General features: G+C 36.1%; 1 protein-coding gene across 4 annotated transcripts in view; it reads right to left on the bottom strand.

The window, feature by feature from the left end:
- Positions 1-1286: 1286 nt before the first annotated feature.
- LARP1B (La ribonucleoprotein 1B) overlaps positions 1287-15726 on the bottom strand; it is a 96066-nt gene continuing 81626 nt past the window's right edge. For 2 of the 4 annotated variants that reach the window (XM_033134139.1, XM_033134141.1), the window contains 5 exons: positions 10784-10944; positions 10252-10396; positions 5330-5439; positions 4107-4234; positions 1287-2545 (listed from right to left, as the gene is read on the bottom strand). In XM_033134139.1, coding sequence (XP_032990030.1) covers positions 2300-2545; positions 4107-4234; positions 5330-5439; positions 10252-10396; positions 10784-10944 — 790 coding nt within the window. In that variant the 3' untranslated portion in view covers positions 1287-2299. The remainder of the gene's footprint in view (positions 2546-4106; positions 4235-5329; positions 5440-10251; positions 10397-10783; positions 10945-15726) is intronic. The other 2 variants (XR_004425582.1, XM_033134142.1) reach the window with 2 other exon arrangements.

Below are 15726 nucleotides of genomic sequence, written 5' to 3'. Positions count from 1 at the left end.
GCTGCTCAATTTATCAAAGAGAAAGATTTCTAATAAATGGTATTGTTGGTGAGGACGTAGGAAAGCAGATGGTGTTGGTAAAAATATAAACTGTGTGACCATGTTAAGTCTTTTAAATGAGAATATATTTTACTTAGTATTTCAACTTCTAAAAATTTATGCCAGACAATAATAACTCAAAGTCTGTGCACAAAAATTTATCTGTAGGGATATTATAGATTAAATTGTTCTTTATAAGAGCCCAAACTTGGCCATAATAGAGGATTAGCTAAAAGTTTAACAATTGATGATTAGCTAAAAAAAACTATTTAACCACAAATATTCATCTGTATGCTGGAATACTATGTAATTTGTAAAAATCATGGTACAGAAATACTAATGACACCAGAAAATTCTCATCTCTATCCTGTGAAAAAGCAGGTTATAATGCTATATGTATAGCATGATACCAATTTTGTTTTTTTCTTTTTTAAAAGGTACTTTATTTTCTTCTTTGTGCTTTTCTAAATTTCCCAATGTACACATATCACTTTTACAATCTAAGTAAGATGATAAAATTACTAATTTGTTAAACACCACAAAACTCTTGATTACTGTATTTCATATAAAATATACAATTTTCCATTCAAATTTACACTTGCATATGCAGGAAGTAGAAATAATTTTAGATTAAATGCAGGTTTCAGATGTATGTGTTCAACACAAAAAGTATTCAACACAATACTGGAAAAATATTTTGGAGCATTTCAAGAGACAACTTAAAGGAACTAAGCACAGTTTGGAAATTTCCCACTGAAAAGACAGAACTACATATCCACTTAAAAAAACATTTTATAATTTGTCATTCTAATGCATAGCTGTTTTGCATTATTTTTCCAAGATATCTAAGTAAAATTTATTTTCTACATGTTCAAATTTGACTGTTTAAAATTAAAACATGAAAATGACCTCCCCAAGTATTAAATATTATAAAACTGCAAATGATCACTTATGCATGGGAAATAACGTAATGAAAATTTTTTATTAAATAGCCCATTTATCCAGATAACAATGTTGTCATTCTATAAGAATAAGACACCAAAAAGAAAATAATAAATTAATTTAGTGTATTAAACCAGCTGCTATTGCCAATACAAGAAAATGTATATGCTATAACAAAAATGGATATGTTTATAATTGAAACTTCATTCATAGAATGGAATGGTTTTCTACCAGCAAAATTTAAATATTACAGCTTTTTAACTATATTCTAAACAAAAATAATTAAAAATCCATTCAAATAATTTAGAATAAACTTTATTTTTTTAATTCCCAAAAAAACTGAAACTATCATTTACACCAGTTTCAACAGCAATAAAAATTAGAAATCAATTTGCTATAACTCTTGAAAATACTTATGAGCATAAAACAAAACTAAAAGAAACAAAAAGGAAAAACTAAATATACCTTTAAAATTGAAGATAATCTGTGACATACCCACCTATAGATGTACAAACAGCAGATGCATTCAAAGCAGTGCAAGATTTAATTAATTTAGGACAATATTCCCACGAATCCCAACCCACTTTTCATGACTTTCAATTACTTGTGCAGGTTTATATACAGTCACAAAAAGTAAATCACTCCTAACATGAAACCAGCTGATGTCAATTCAGAACACTCTACACCAACACAACAATAACTATGGAAATCCTGAGGTATATCTAGCGAGGAAAAAGCAAAATCCAGCATCCAAAGTGTATATGCTTCAATATAACTGCAATGTATTTCTACTGTTGTAAAAAAAATTTCCTGTAAACTATACGTCTAAAAGAAAAGCAAATGTATCATTTCATATTCATTTTTTGAGTTAAAAATATACATACATAATCTTCCTTTGTTTTTGAGAAGTTCAAATATGAATTGATAGTTGTTGGGTAATTGAATTCTTTAAGAAAGCTCTATAGAAGAGAGAAATACAACATACTATATCTTCTTTAAGAAGTATGAGCTGAAATGTTAGGCATTCCTTGTTGTTTTTGTATTTAAGGAATGCTGTTCTTGTAAACAATGGCTTTGAAAAAGAAATATTGAGACCAAAATACATTACTACAGGAGCTCTATAAAAGGTCAGTCACCAACACTATCCTTGTTTGTGAAATCAAGGAAATCATTTTTAGAATTTATCTTGCTAGAAAAAAAAATGCTACCACTTTTCTTCCTTTTTCTTTTTTCTGATTATCACAAACATCACAAGATTTTTCCCAAATAAATACTGATGTAAATGTTGATTTCAAGGACAAACAACTTTCATAAGCATCTATTTCTCAGACATTTCACCATTTGTGGAGACTGAGGCAGCAATATTCCGGTGTGAATTGTCACTGGACTCCTGTGCCATATTCCTTCTGGGAGAATTTATTGGGACCTGAAGCTGATTGGCAGATGCAGGCTTAGCAGCATTTGGTGACTTTGTGGAGGAATTAGATGGACCTCGGTGACGATTACTCTCCGAACCAGAAGTAGATGAATGTCTTTTTCTTCCAAATTCCTCACAAATAGGGGGCTGCAAATTATGAAAGACATAAAAGACAACATAGTGATGATTATACTATTTTTCCTCCCTTTAAAATCCAAGGCCAGACTTTTCCAACAAAGAGAAAAACTGTTGGCACTTCAGTAGATTTTATTAGTATAACAAAAACTTAAGAGCAATTTAAGGTATTAAACTTAAATGCTCCCTCCAACTAAATCAGCTTACTAGTATTTTTTTCGTTCTTTCAATTCAACAAATGGGCTTGAACCACATAGTAGGGTATAAACGTAATGCTGGGTTCCTAGCCTCCAGGAAAATGTTTCAAAAAGGCTGTTTTCCTTCTTTATTCAACTTCTGTCACCTGCAAAGCATTTATAACTCTAGTCACTTCCTCAGCCTGAACTCCTATCCTAAGCTTGCTTAACTGGTAATGTTTAACAGATAAATGAAAGCAGCAGGGAGGAAAAAGAGACACCAAGTCAAATAACCTTTAGCAAGTTTAAAGGTTGATCTGGGATAAGGAGACTGGAGGGCATTATTGATGGCACTAAATTTAAACACTTTCAAACTTTAAATATCCACAAAGCTCCCAAATCCCCTCAGGCTGCAAGCAAAGAGAAGGCAGGCAGTGGAAAGGCATCCTGTATTCAAAAAAGTCAGCTTCTTACTTGTAGGCCTTCCAGTTAGAGAGAGAGCCCAGAACAATGCACCATCAGACTGTTATTTTTATTTAAGGTAAGACTGTAACCTCCCTCTCCAATATTCCTGAATTCTTAGCTTCCACTCAGATAGGGCAAAAGTCACTGTTATAGAGCAGGGACATCTTTGTGATAGAACTGGCTAGGCCACTCTTGAATCATAGTTCTTAACTCCAGAGACATAGGCACTTGTATTAACTCCATCCCTGGGCCATCAAATCCATTTACATAAAACTTCAGGACAAACAAATTACAGTACTAAGCAGAGATGGACCTAGCCTTCCTTCTGCTCACCTCTCTCCTGCTCTTTTTGACTCTTCTTGTTTCCTTATTTTTCTTTTCTTCCTCCTTTTTCTTTATCTTCTTGTGTTCATCCCATTCTTTTTTCTTAATGCTTTCCTTTTCCTCTTGAAATCAAATTGTTCAAAGCCTACTCTGCTGTCTCTACATATGCATGTAACATATGCACGTAACATTCGTGCTCTAATTTATTTCCAGGGACCCCTAAACCCCTGCATCAGCATATCTTACAAACACTATAGGATAAAAGTATACAGAAGGTGAATAATTATTAAACCGCTAGTGAGAGGTTGGTAACATATCCACATAAAAGTTACTAAATCCATAATATGCTTAACTATAGGGACATGTCAAAATTAAAGTAAACTGACAATTACACAGTGGTTATGTAATATGTTAACATTTGGGAATTCTAGGTAAAAGAGTATATGGGAAGTCTCTGTACTATTTTTGCACATGCTTTAAAGTTTGATTTCAAAACTAGAAAGTTAAATGTTCAAAATAAAAACTGAAAATTGTAAAATTAAAGGAAGTCACTGATAGCTCAAAATATAAGGGTAATACAAAGAATACAGAGGAAAGAAAAAACTTACATCAACGCGGAAGTCTTCTAATCTCTTAAAGCTACAGAGGTATTCCTGAAGTTCTGAGTCAATAGACTGTGTCTTAGATTTAGAATATTTTAGATAAGCCCAAAACTTCTCTAATCCATACAGCTGACCTAATAAACAAAGAACATACATGATAAATTATGCAGAATTTTAAAAAAATGATTCATATTGAACATGATCCTACCAGCAGTAAACCATTTATCTGCCAGTATACACATTATTTAGATTTTGACAATAAGATATTGTAATGAATAATGGCAGCTAACATTTATTGAGCATTTGTTATGTGACAGGTATTATTTAAGTCGTTTATAATGTATGAAACTAATTTGAAGCATATATACAACCCTGTGCTTTTGTATATATTACTGATGAGTAAAATGAAACTAACAAGGTTAAGTAACCTCCCCAAGGTCACACAGCTACTAAGGGGTAGAAATGGGATTCAACGGTGGCCAAGACATGGAAACAACCAAAATGTCCTTCGATAGATGAATGGATAAAGAAGTTGTGGTATATATACACAATGGAATACTATTCAGCGGTAAGAAAAGATGAAATAGGGCCATTTGTGACAACATGGATGGATCTTGAGATTATAATACTAAGTGAAATAAGTCAGACAGAAAAAGCAGAGAACCATATGATTTCACTGGTATGTGGTATATAAACCAAAAACAACAAAAGAACAAGAGAAACAAATGAGAAACAAAAACTCATAGACACAGACAACAGTTTAGTGGTTACCAGAGGGTAAGGGGTGGGTGGGAGATGAGGGTAAGGGGGATCAAATATATGGTGATGCAAGGAGAACTGACTCCGGGTGGTGAACACACAATGGGATTTATAGATGATGTAATACAGAATTGTACACCTGAAATCTATGTAACTTTACTAACAACTGTCACCTCAATAAACTTTAATTGAAAAAAAAAAACAAGAAATGGGATTCAGACCTTGGGAGCTAGCCCAGAGCCTGCACTGTTACCCACAGCGCTACTCCACCATTCCAAGCATACCGTCTGATGCTACACAGAATTTTCATGTAAGGGAACATCAAGGGAATAATGACAAAATACAACTCCATAAAGAAGTTTTTTTCAATGGTCTGCCCTGAAGAAAAAAGTTATGAATTCCCTATTTATTGACAGGTTCAGATTTACAATTTCCAAATTAAGTTACTGTTTTGTTTTGTTTTGCTTTACCAGATTCATAGTCTTTTTTGGTTTCTTCTTGGAAATCCTTAAAAATTTCTCGTCTGAATTTTTTTTCCAGTCCATAACTGTAAAACCTGAACAGACATTCTAATCCATACCTGTGGAAAATAAAATGTTTATAATAAAATTTTTGCTATGACAATGCCAACATCTCATATTTAGCAGCATCGATACAAGCAAACATGGCATACATAATCCCAAACAAAAAATAAATGTTTAAATGTATGTCATTTTTCATATGCAGAGGTTTAGCTGAAGTGGTGATTAGTAACCCATACTTGGCTTCACTATTTTTGGTGGCTCAGCCATAGCACCTCCTGGAGGCAGACTGGGAATCCACAGAATGAGAGGGGGACCTTGGACAACTGGAATATGGTTCCTTGGACAGACAGAGGATCTCTCCCTGGTATTTCTGAATAACTGGTCAAAAGATTTAATGACAAATTGGGAATATTTTAGATTTTTCCAAACCAAGGCTTATAATGTGTATTTGCGCATGGTATTAAATACTCTTGAACATAATCTTTACTCTAGAGAGATGAAGACCAGTCTTGTGCCTTAAACCCTAGGTGTGGTTGACACATTCAACTATAAAGGGACAAACCTAATTAAATGGTTCCTAAGAGATCCTCCCTGCTTTAGTTATAAAGTACATTTAATAAAACACATTTTGCTAAAAGAATTGTAATCACTACATAAAAATAAATTTCCTTGTTTCCTCCTATAACTACTTAGGAAAACTGAGACAAGTTGGGGACAGTGGCTCAGCCTTCAACTAACGGTGATGAGCAGAAGCCGTGAAAGTGGACAGGGCCAATAGGACAGCAGTAAAAGGACCATCTCTAGCTCCCTCAACTATAACGTGTCACAAGATTCCTCAGTTAGAATCCTTAAGGCATTCTGTGTGCCTCAGTGGGACAGAGGCTGCAATGTCTTCATACTGTATTGTTGCCTAGCTGTTATTTACAGGAAGGTATGTGTGTACGTGTGTGTATACACCAGCTTATTTAGATGAAGAGTGACAGTCCAGAAAAAGAGCAAGCTGCCGAGAGAAATGTAGGACTACCGACTACATACCTATACACCAGCCAGAGCGCTTTGCTCTTGTAGCTGTAAGTGCTGTCCTTTGAGCTTGTATGACTAAGGACTAAAAGAACACCAGATCAGAATAACAAATCTGCCTTGATACTCCTTTTACGGGACCATATCACATGGGTATCAGTGGTTCTCAACCTTGGCTACATATAAGACTCACCTGTGGAGCTTTTAAAAAATACTGATGCCCAGGCCCCACTGCAAAGCAATGAAATCAGAATCTTTTGAGGGTGAAGCCTAGGCCCCTTTCTTTCCGGAAAGCCGAATTGAGAACTTTTGGTTTTATCAAGTTAATGACACGTTAGAGGAATGTTAAAATTCTTAGATTGGTAAAGGCCAATAGACTACTACAACTTTGGGATTTTTACTCTTACTGTTTAGCAAACTAAAGACCAAAAGCATGACATTAACAGGAGCATTTGAGACCTTGTTCCCAAGCATACGTCATCAGTCTGGCTCAAACAAACTCATAAAAATTCTTTACATTTCTACAAAAATTATGACATTAATAACACAACTCAAATATGCAGCATAACTGCTGGGGTGAAGAGAGGAGACAAATGACCAGCCTCTTAGTTGTCATTTACTCACTTCACTGTGAGAAATACTCAAGGCTGAGAACCAGGAAGAACTATATTTGAGTTGTAGGCTTGTAAGTATATCCCTATAAATGGGGATAATAATATCGTTTTCAAGAACAGATGAAATAATATTTGTAAAGCATTTAGACTATAATTGGCACATTGAAGATATGTAATAAATGTTATTTCTTTCCTTCCTTTTTGAAACCATCTTACTGCTACTTTTAGTTAATGGATATATTTAGTAATGATCTTCTTCCTAATAACAATAACCATTCATTGAGGACTTCCTATATATTAGGTAATATGTTACCCCCTTTACATGTTTTGTTTTGTTTAATCTTTACAATAACTTTATGAGGATACCTACCGTAATTTCTCCCACTCTGTGAAGAACCTAAAACTTACAGGGATTATAATTTGCCAAGATTACAGTAAATTAATGGGCTACAACTCAAATCTAGGTCTGATTTCAAAGCTTTAAGGTGCTTAACCACTGTGCTATATACACTTCCTAAGGGATAGCTACTCCGGTCTAGTCATGAACATTGAAGAAACAACCCCCAAATTATAAAATGGTATTAAAAATCTATTAGAAACATACATACAGGAACACAGAAGAGGAACTCCCAACCTAGACTTGGGTAGGAATGGGATCAGAAAAGTTTTTAGAAAGTCCAGAACAACAAATAAATTTTTTGCTTAAACAGCAAAATATGCTGAAATTAATTATAACAATGGCTTTCAAACTTCTCTAAGTTCAATAGTAAAGAAAATATTATGTGACCAAGTCAACACATTACTCATATATATTATGTAAACACATAAGAGCATATGTAAGCTTTTCAAACTATTCTTAAATTTTTATGTATGTATGAATTGTAAAACAATTTGACCTTACTCTATTCAGTACAGTCTTACTGTATTTTCTACTGTATTTTTTAAAGCAAGTCAGAGCCACTAAGTTGATTTCACAACTCACCAATGGGTAGTAAACCACAGGTGGACGAAAACAAGATCAGAAAAGGCAAAGTCTGCCTTTTGTGCCAACTCTGGTAACCTGGCAGTAGCTATTAAAGCTGTGATAAGAAAGACTATAAATCTGAATTTAAGAACAATATTAAACAATGCTGGGATTAGAAATGTCAGTAAGAGACAGAGGAGAGGAAAATAGGGGCACACATGCCATGTGTCTGTTGTTCCTCATCAAGATAAAGATTCTAGATGAAAATGGGCTTTATTTTTACACAAATCAAGGCAAATGTAATTTTTTTTCAGAAAAATTTACTGGCAGCATCTTTTTACCTCTTGAAGATCCCAATATCTGATTAACAACGTATTCTTATTTGAGACTTACAAGAGTAAGTCTTGTAAGAACTTGAAGGGGTAAAGTTAGGAAATACTGAGAGAGAAATGATTTTTCTTCTTTCTACTGTTTCTCCTTTCTTTCTCCCTTTACCCAGGAATAAACAACCTGCATAAGTTCACTCTAGGTTCCTCTCACCCTCTTGTTTGGGTCTCAGCCTACTGGCACTCTTGAAAATCCCTCTAAACACTCTTCAAGGAAGCAAGGTCTAACCTGGACAAAAAGAATAAGTTAGAGGGAGGAATAAGAACAAGCAGAGGTAAGAACACGTACAGACGTTTGGAGAGCTCAGTTCACTCAGAGAACACGTAGTCCAGTACCAGCTGCCTAGGGGACTAAGAGTAGGGAAAAATGAGATTGGAGAGGTAAGTCAGGACATAGCATGAGAGGCCTTACTTTTTCTTGGTTCAAGGAGTCTTAACAACTGGTTTGGCTCCAATCATGTATCAATATGGGGATGCATATGCACATGCAAGGGAAGTCTGTAATGGTGGGGGCAAGAAAGAGAAAAATCTCTTGTAGATTTCATTTGGCCTTTGTGCCAGCCCCTAAAATGGTCCCAAATGATCCCACTTCCTGGTATTCACCACCTTGTACAGGCCCCTCCTACACTGAACCAGGGTGGGTCTATGAACAATGCAATATGGCAGAAGTGATAGTATGTCACTTTCAAATATAGATTATACAAGACACTAAGGCTTCCCTCTTAGAAGTTCCCTCTTTCTGAGAACACTAGCTCTGAGTGAAGTCATGCTGTGCGATGCCCTATGTGGTGAGGAATTGAGGCCTCCTGTCAATAGCTATGTAAATGAGCGTGAAGAGGATCTTCCAGCCTGAGTCAGGTCTTCAGACACTGCAGCCCTGTCCAATACCTTGACTGAAGTTTCATGAGAGACGGAGCAAGAACCACCCAGCTAAGCTGCTCCTGGAGCCTTGACCCTTTGAAACTGTGGACTAATAAATGTCTGTTTTTCTTAAGCTTCTGAGTTTTGGGGTGATTTGGTATGCAGCAACAGAAAACTAGTACAGCTTTCCCTCCGGTTATGTTGTCCTACTTTCAAAGTTCAAAATTGGGCTACTTTTCAATACTAGTTTTTAAATTGTTTTTTAAAAACTCCAAGTGAAACAGTTTGGAGGTTCCTTAAAAAATTAAAAATAGAACTACCTTATGATCCTGCAATTCCACTTCTGAGTATTTATCCAAAGAAATCCAAAACACTAATTTGAAAAGGTATCTGCACCCCTATATTCACTGCATTATTTACAATAGCCAAGACATGGAAGCAACCTAAGTGCCCATCAACAGATAATTAGATAAAGAAGATGTGGTACATATACATAATGGAATGTCCCTCAGCCATAAAAAAGAATGAAATCTTACCATCTGTGACATGAATGGACTTAGAGGGTATTATCCTAAGTGAAATAAGTCAGACAGAGAGGATAAATACCATATGATCTCACTTATATGTGGAATCTAAAGAATAAAAATAAAAAAAACCAAAAACAACAGAGACAGAGTCATAGATAGAGAGAACAAACTGATGGTTGCCAGATGGATGGGAGGAGGGTGGAGGGCAGAATAAAAAAGATGAAGGGATCAATAAGTACAAATTAGTTGTTACAAAATAGTCACAGGGATGTAAAATACAGCATAGGGAATACAGTCTGTAATACTGTATTAAATATGTATGGTACCTGGTGGGTACCAGTCAGGGGGATCACTTCGTAAATTATATAAATGTCTAACCAATGTGCTGTATACTTGAAACTAATATAAAATAGTACTGAATGTCAACTGTAATTGAAAAATAAAAAATAAAAATAAAAAACTCCCTTTAGTGTAAAAATATGAGAAAATGTTTGACCTGTAATTTTCTTTTGCATCTTCCCAAGCAAGTTGTTTAAATTCCTCATACATTTTTTTATTGAAGTGATCTCTGAGGAAAAATGACCAGAAACGAAAGAGGGTATTCATTTCTTGGGACTGGCCAATTCCCAAGCGTTTTCTCTCTGGAAAAAGTTAAAATAATACAACATGTTTTACTAAAGGTATTTATTAAAGTCAAAACAACACATGTTTTACATAACTTAAAGAAATCTGAAACATATTAATCCTCAAAACGTATTTGGGTCTCTTCTAAACAAAGGACATATATTAATCCATTTTCTGACTCACTGTTTAAATTTAAGCATTTGTCAGTAGTGACAAGTAAACTTTGTTTCCTAATATGTCAAAACTACAAAACACACGAGTAAAGAATATATATAAACACATTTACCTGAGGTAATTATAACAAATAAAAGAATATCTTAACCTGGTTAGTAAATGTCACAATTTGGATTTTTGGAATTATATTTTAATTTTACATATAGTTACGTGAAGGAGAAGCATCTTACCACTTAGGCATCTTCGACGATACTTGTGATACACTTGTTGGGTGAAGCCATTTTCCTTCAAAAGTTCATGAGAAGGGTGCTGGAACTTTGGGAAGGAATGAGGAATACATCCAGAACTTCCTGCTAGTTGTGCACCTTCTGAAGGTGAAGCACTTGAACTACTGTTTGAGGACGGGGGAAAAAAGGCTTCAGACTGAAATATCAAGAACCAAGTGTTCACACCAATTTGCACTATTTATTCATTTGAGAGGCTGAGCAGTGGAAAAGACATTAGTCCCCAAAACTCTCAACTAATGACATACGGATCTACACATGAATTGCCATTTATGTTCAACACGCAGGCAAAACCAAAAGTAAACAAAGAATATGGTCACAAATTATCAAACTAAAACAAAAAATAGAAGCAGATAACTGAATAGCTAGCTTATTCTTCTTCCAGATTCATTATTAATTTAGTTTAGATCAGTTCATTTTTTTCTTATGGTACTGGAGAAATTTTCAATTTTCATGAGTAACTGGCTAATGATGTAAATTGAATATGTGGAAATAAGGAATAAAATCTGGCACAAAAGCAATACTTTCATTATCCCAAAGAGAGAACTGCAATTCTGTAAATCAATTCCACTTCTGAACTATTTCCTAAACCTGTCTCTTCCTTTTCATTTTCATTCCATTATTCAAATTTAGGCTTTCCTCTTCTTTCACTTGAACTAACTGGTCTCCTTGTTTTTCCATTTCCCTCCTCTATCTTGCAACCAAAGTGATCTTCCTAAGACATTGATCTAAACTGGTGGTACTCAATGTGTGTTCTATGGATGTTTGAAGGGGTCCTCAAGAACCTTTCAGAAAGTCTACAACGTCAAAACTATTTTGAAAATAATACTAAGATACTGCTTGTCCTTCCACTAAGTTAACATTTGTCCTGAGAGTACTAAAGCAACGGTATATAAAATTGCTGATGCAAATTGAGACTGTGGCACCAAACTTTACTTACTAGTGATTGTATTATTCACTACTGTGCACTTGTAATTTTTTTTAAATGCCAGTTTCAACTTAAGATGTCCTTGATGAAGAAAAAAAATATCTTAATGAAATCTCAACCCTTGTTTACACGTCTTACTGTGTGTGACAAAATGGGACAGAAGCTTTAGTTTTACAAAAATGAACAAGTTCTAAAGATTTCACAACAATCTGAATACACTTAACACTACTGAACTGTACACTTAAAAGTGGTCAAGGCAGTAAATTTTGTTATGTTTTTTATCACAGTTAGAAAAAAATGGAAGGGAAGCATAAAGTACTTTTGTGGCATATCAAAGTCAAATGGCTGTTGTTATGGAATGAATGTTGAATTCCGGACTTCCAATGTGATGGTATTCGGAAGTCAGACAGTCATGAGGGTAGAGCTCTCATGAGCGTGGTAAGTGCCTGTGGGGACAGAGCCAGGAGTGCAGTTTCCAGGCTCTCAGCCTCACGTGGAAAGGTGCTGGCTCAGGTAGTAAATGGCCATCAACTGTGATTGGATGGCCATCAGCTGTGGCTAGTTGGCCGTCAGCTGTAACCAGTGAGCCATTGGCCATTAATATAACTGCCGTGGCTAAGCTAGCAAAAAAATGGGGGCTGGCAAGAAGATGGTGGCTGAGCTAGCAAGCGCAGAATGCAGTTAGCGAGTCGGTCGGCTGCCAGAGAGAAGTGGACGGCAGGTCGCACGTCCTGTGAATCCAGCCTCCAGTGAGACTATAGTGGTATAACTCCCCTACCTATGGCTCCGTGGGTGTTCCTTTTTGGCCTCACCATGTCCTGCATTCTTGTGTGGGGAGCGGGAGCAGAGAGCCCCAAGGCCGCCCCACGTGACAAATGGCGCAACGAGCAGGGTCTCCTGCATGACAGTGCCCTTCTTATAAAAAGAGACATGAGAAAGGTTGCATCCTCTCTATGATCTCCATGTAAAGATATAAGAAGGTAGTCATCTGCAAACTTGGAGGTGGGCCTTCACCAGACACTAGACTTGTTGGCACCTTAATCTTGAAACTGTGAGCAATAAATGTGGTTTGAACAACCCAGGCTATGGCATATTTGTTGTAACAGCTTGAACTAAGACAGTTGTCTTCAGTAAAGGACTTCTACGATACACTTGTGAATTGCACTGATTTTTTTCAAGGAATACCATTTTTAATTAGAAGAACCATCAATAAATTATGGTTATTCAGATATCATTTTGTGTCAGACAATTGCTTGAAAAGGAGCAAAATAAGTCTGCAATGTCAAGGAAAAATTTGAGTATTCAGGTGAAAATTAGAATTTTTAAAACCTTGTATTTCCCACTAATACCTAAAGTCTTATTTAATGAAATCAGTGGTGATTTTTTTTTTTAGGAGATTGTGTGTCCAAGTCTGTATGTGTGGTAAAATACATTAATACAGTAACTCTGCAAATCAGGTTCTCCCTCTCCCCATGTTTTGGTGTTTTGGGGTTTTTTGTTTTGTTTTCTTGTTGTAGGGTGTTTCTATGCTGGGGATGAGCTAAGGGTAAAGTTTATAGTCTCCTTAGGTCTTTTCTGAGCCTGAATCTTTCCTTGGGCATGCACGATAGTTTTCTAAGTTTCCCTCTATAAGTGGTTGTTTCTGTTTTTTTTTTAAAGATAGAATTCTTTTATTATTTTATTTATTTTATTACTTTATTTTATTTATTTTTATTATTTTATTTTATTATTTTATTTATTATTTTATTATTTATTGATCAATAATCACTTTTTTAAATGAATTTTTAATTAGTTTTAGGTGTACAAAGCAACGTAATAATTAGACATTTAAACCCCTCTTTAAGTGATAACCCAACCCTCAAGCTACTAATCCTCTGATACTTATATAGCTGTTACAGTACCATCAACTATCTTCCCTATGCTGTTCTTTACATCCTGTGACTATATATATACCTACTGTGTTTCACTGAAAAAATAAGATCTAGCCGGACAATCAGCTCTAACGTGTCTTCTGGAGCAAAAATTAATATAAAAAACTTGTATTAATTTTTGCTCCAGAAGACACGTTAGAGCTGATTGTCCGGCTAGGTCTTATTTTCGGGGGAACACAGTATATATATTTAGTTATAGTTGACCTTCAGTATTATTCTACTTCAGCTCTTCAGGCATATAGCGCAGTGGTCAGGCATCTACACAGTCTATGACATGATCCCCCTGATAAGTCCAGTGTCCATCTGGCACCTTACATGATCTTAACATTGTTTATTATATTCCCCATACTGTATTAACTATCAATTTATATTTCTTAATGCCTTCACCTTTTCACCCTGACCCCAACCCCATTCCCATCTATCACCCTGATAGATCTAGTACCTATCAGGCACCATACCTAGTTATTACAATATTGTTGACTATATCCTTATGCTATAAGCTACATCCCCATTACTACTGTGTAACACCCAATTTTTAAATTTTTATTTTATTGGGGAAGATTGGGGAACAGTGTGTTTCTCCAGGGCCCATCAGCTCCAAGTCATTGTCCTTCAATATAGTTGTACAGGGCACAGCTAAGCTCCAAGTCCAGTCGCCGATTTCAACCTTTAGTTGCAGGGGGCACAGCCCATTATCCCATGCGGGAATTGCACCATATTGTTCAGAGCTCACACTCTAATCAACTGAGCCATCCGGCCGCCCCTCTGGAAGCTCAGTGGCTGCTCATTGTCTTTAATCAAGTTGTGGAGGGTGCAGCTCACTGGCCCACTTGGGAATTGAACCAGCAACCCTGTTGTTCAGAGCTCATGCTCTAACCAACTGAGCCATCCAGCCGCCCTGCAATTTGTTCTTCTTAATCCCTTCCCCTTTCACCTGTCCTTAACCCCCCTCCCATCTTAAAGAAGTCCTTCTAAGAGTCCTTGTAATACTGATTTGGTGGTGACAAATTCCTTCATCTTTATATTGTCTGGGAAGCTCCTTATCTGTCCTTCAATTCTAAATGACAGCCTTGCTGGGTAGAAAAATCTTGCTTGTATGTCATTGCTTTTCATCACCTGGAACATTTCCTGCCACAGCCTTCTTGCCTGCAAAGTTTCTGTGGAGAAAACAGCTAACAGTCTTATGGGGGCTCCCTTGTAGGTAACTAACTGCTTTTCTCTCGCTGCTTTTAAGATTCTCTCTTTGTATTTAACCTTTGGCATTTTAATTATGATGTGTCTTAGTGTGGGTCTCTTTGGGTTTATCTTGTTTGGGACTCTGTGCTTCCTGGGCTTGTATGTCTATATCCTTCACCAGGTTAGGGAAGTTTTCTGTCATTATTTCTTCAAATAGGTTTTCAATTACTTGCTCTCTTTCTTCTCCTTCTGGTAGCTCTACAACGTGAATGTTGATGGGCTTGATATTGTCCTGGAGGTCCCTTAAACTCTCCTCAACTCTTTGGGTTCTTTTTTCTTTTTGCTGTTCTGGTTGTCTGTTCTTTGCTACTTTATCGTCTACATTGCTGGTTGGATCCCCTGCTTCATCCAATCTACTGTTGATTCCCTGTAATATATTCTTCATTTCCATTATTGTATCCTTTATTGCTGACTGGTTCTTTTTCATGGTTTCCATCTCCATTTTTATGAGATCATTGAGCATTCTTATAACCAGTGTTTGGAACTCTGCACCTGATAGATTGCTTATCTCTGTTTTGCTTATTTCTTTTTCTAGATCTTTGTTCTGTTCTTTCATTTTGGACATGTTTCTTTGTCTCCCCATGTTGGCTGCCTCCCAGTGTTTGTTTCTATGTACTAGGTAGGGCTGCTATGTCTTCCGGTCTTAGTAGAGTGGCCTTATGTAGTAGGTGTGCTGTGGGGTTCAGTGGCGCAGTCTTTCTGGTCACCTGAGCCACACGTTCCAGGTGTGTCCCTTGTGTGGGTTGTGTGTGCCCTCCTCTTGTAGTTGAGCCTTGGTTGATAATTGCACATCA

This window comes from Rhinolophus ferrumequinum, chromosome 18 (assembly GCF_004115265.2).
Source record: "Rhinolophus ferrumequinum isolate MPI-CBG mRhiFer1 chromosome 18, mRhiFer1_v1.p, whole genome shotgun sequence".
NCBI lineage: Eukaryota > Metazoa > Chordata > Mammalia > Chiroptera > Rhinolophidae > Rhinolophus > Rhinolophus ferrumequinum.
Note: the sequence above shows the minus strand (reverse complement) of the source record. Positions and strands in the feature narration are given on the sequence as shown.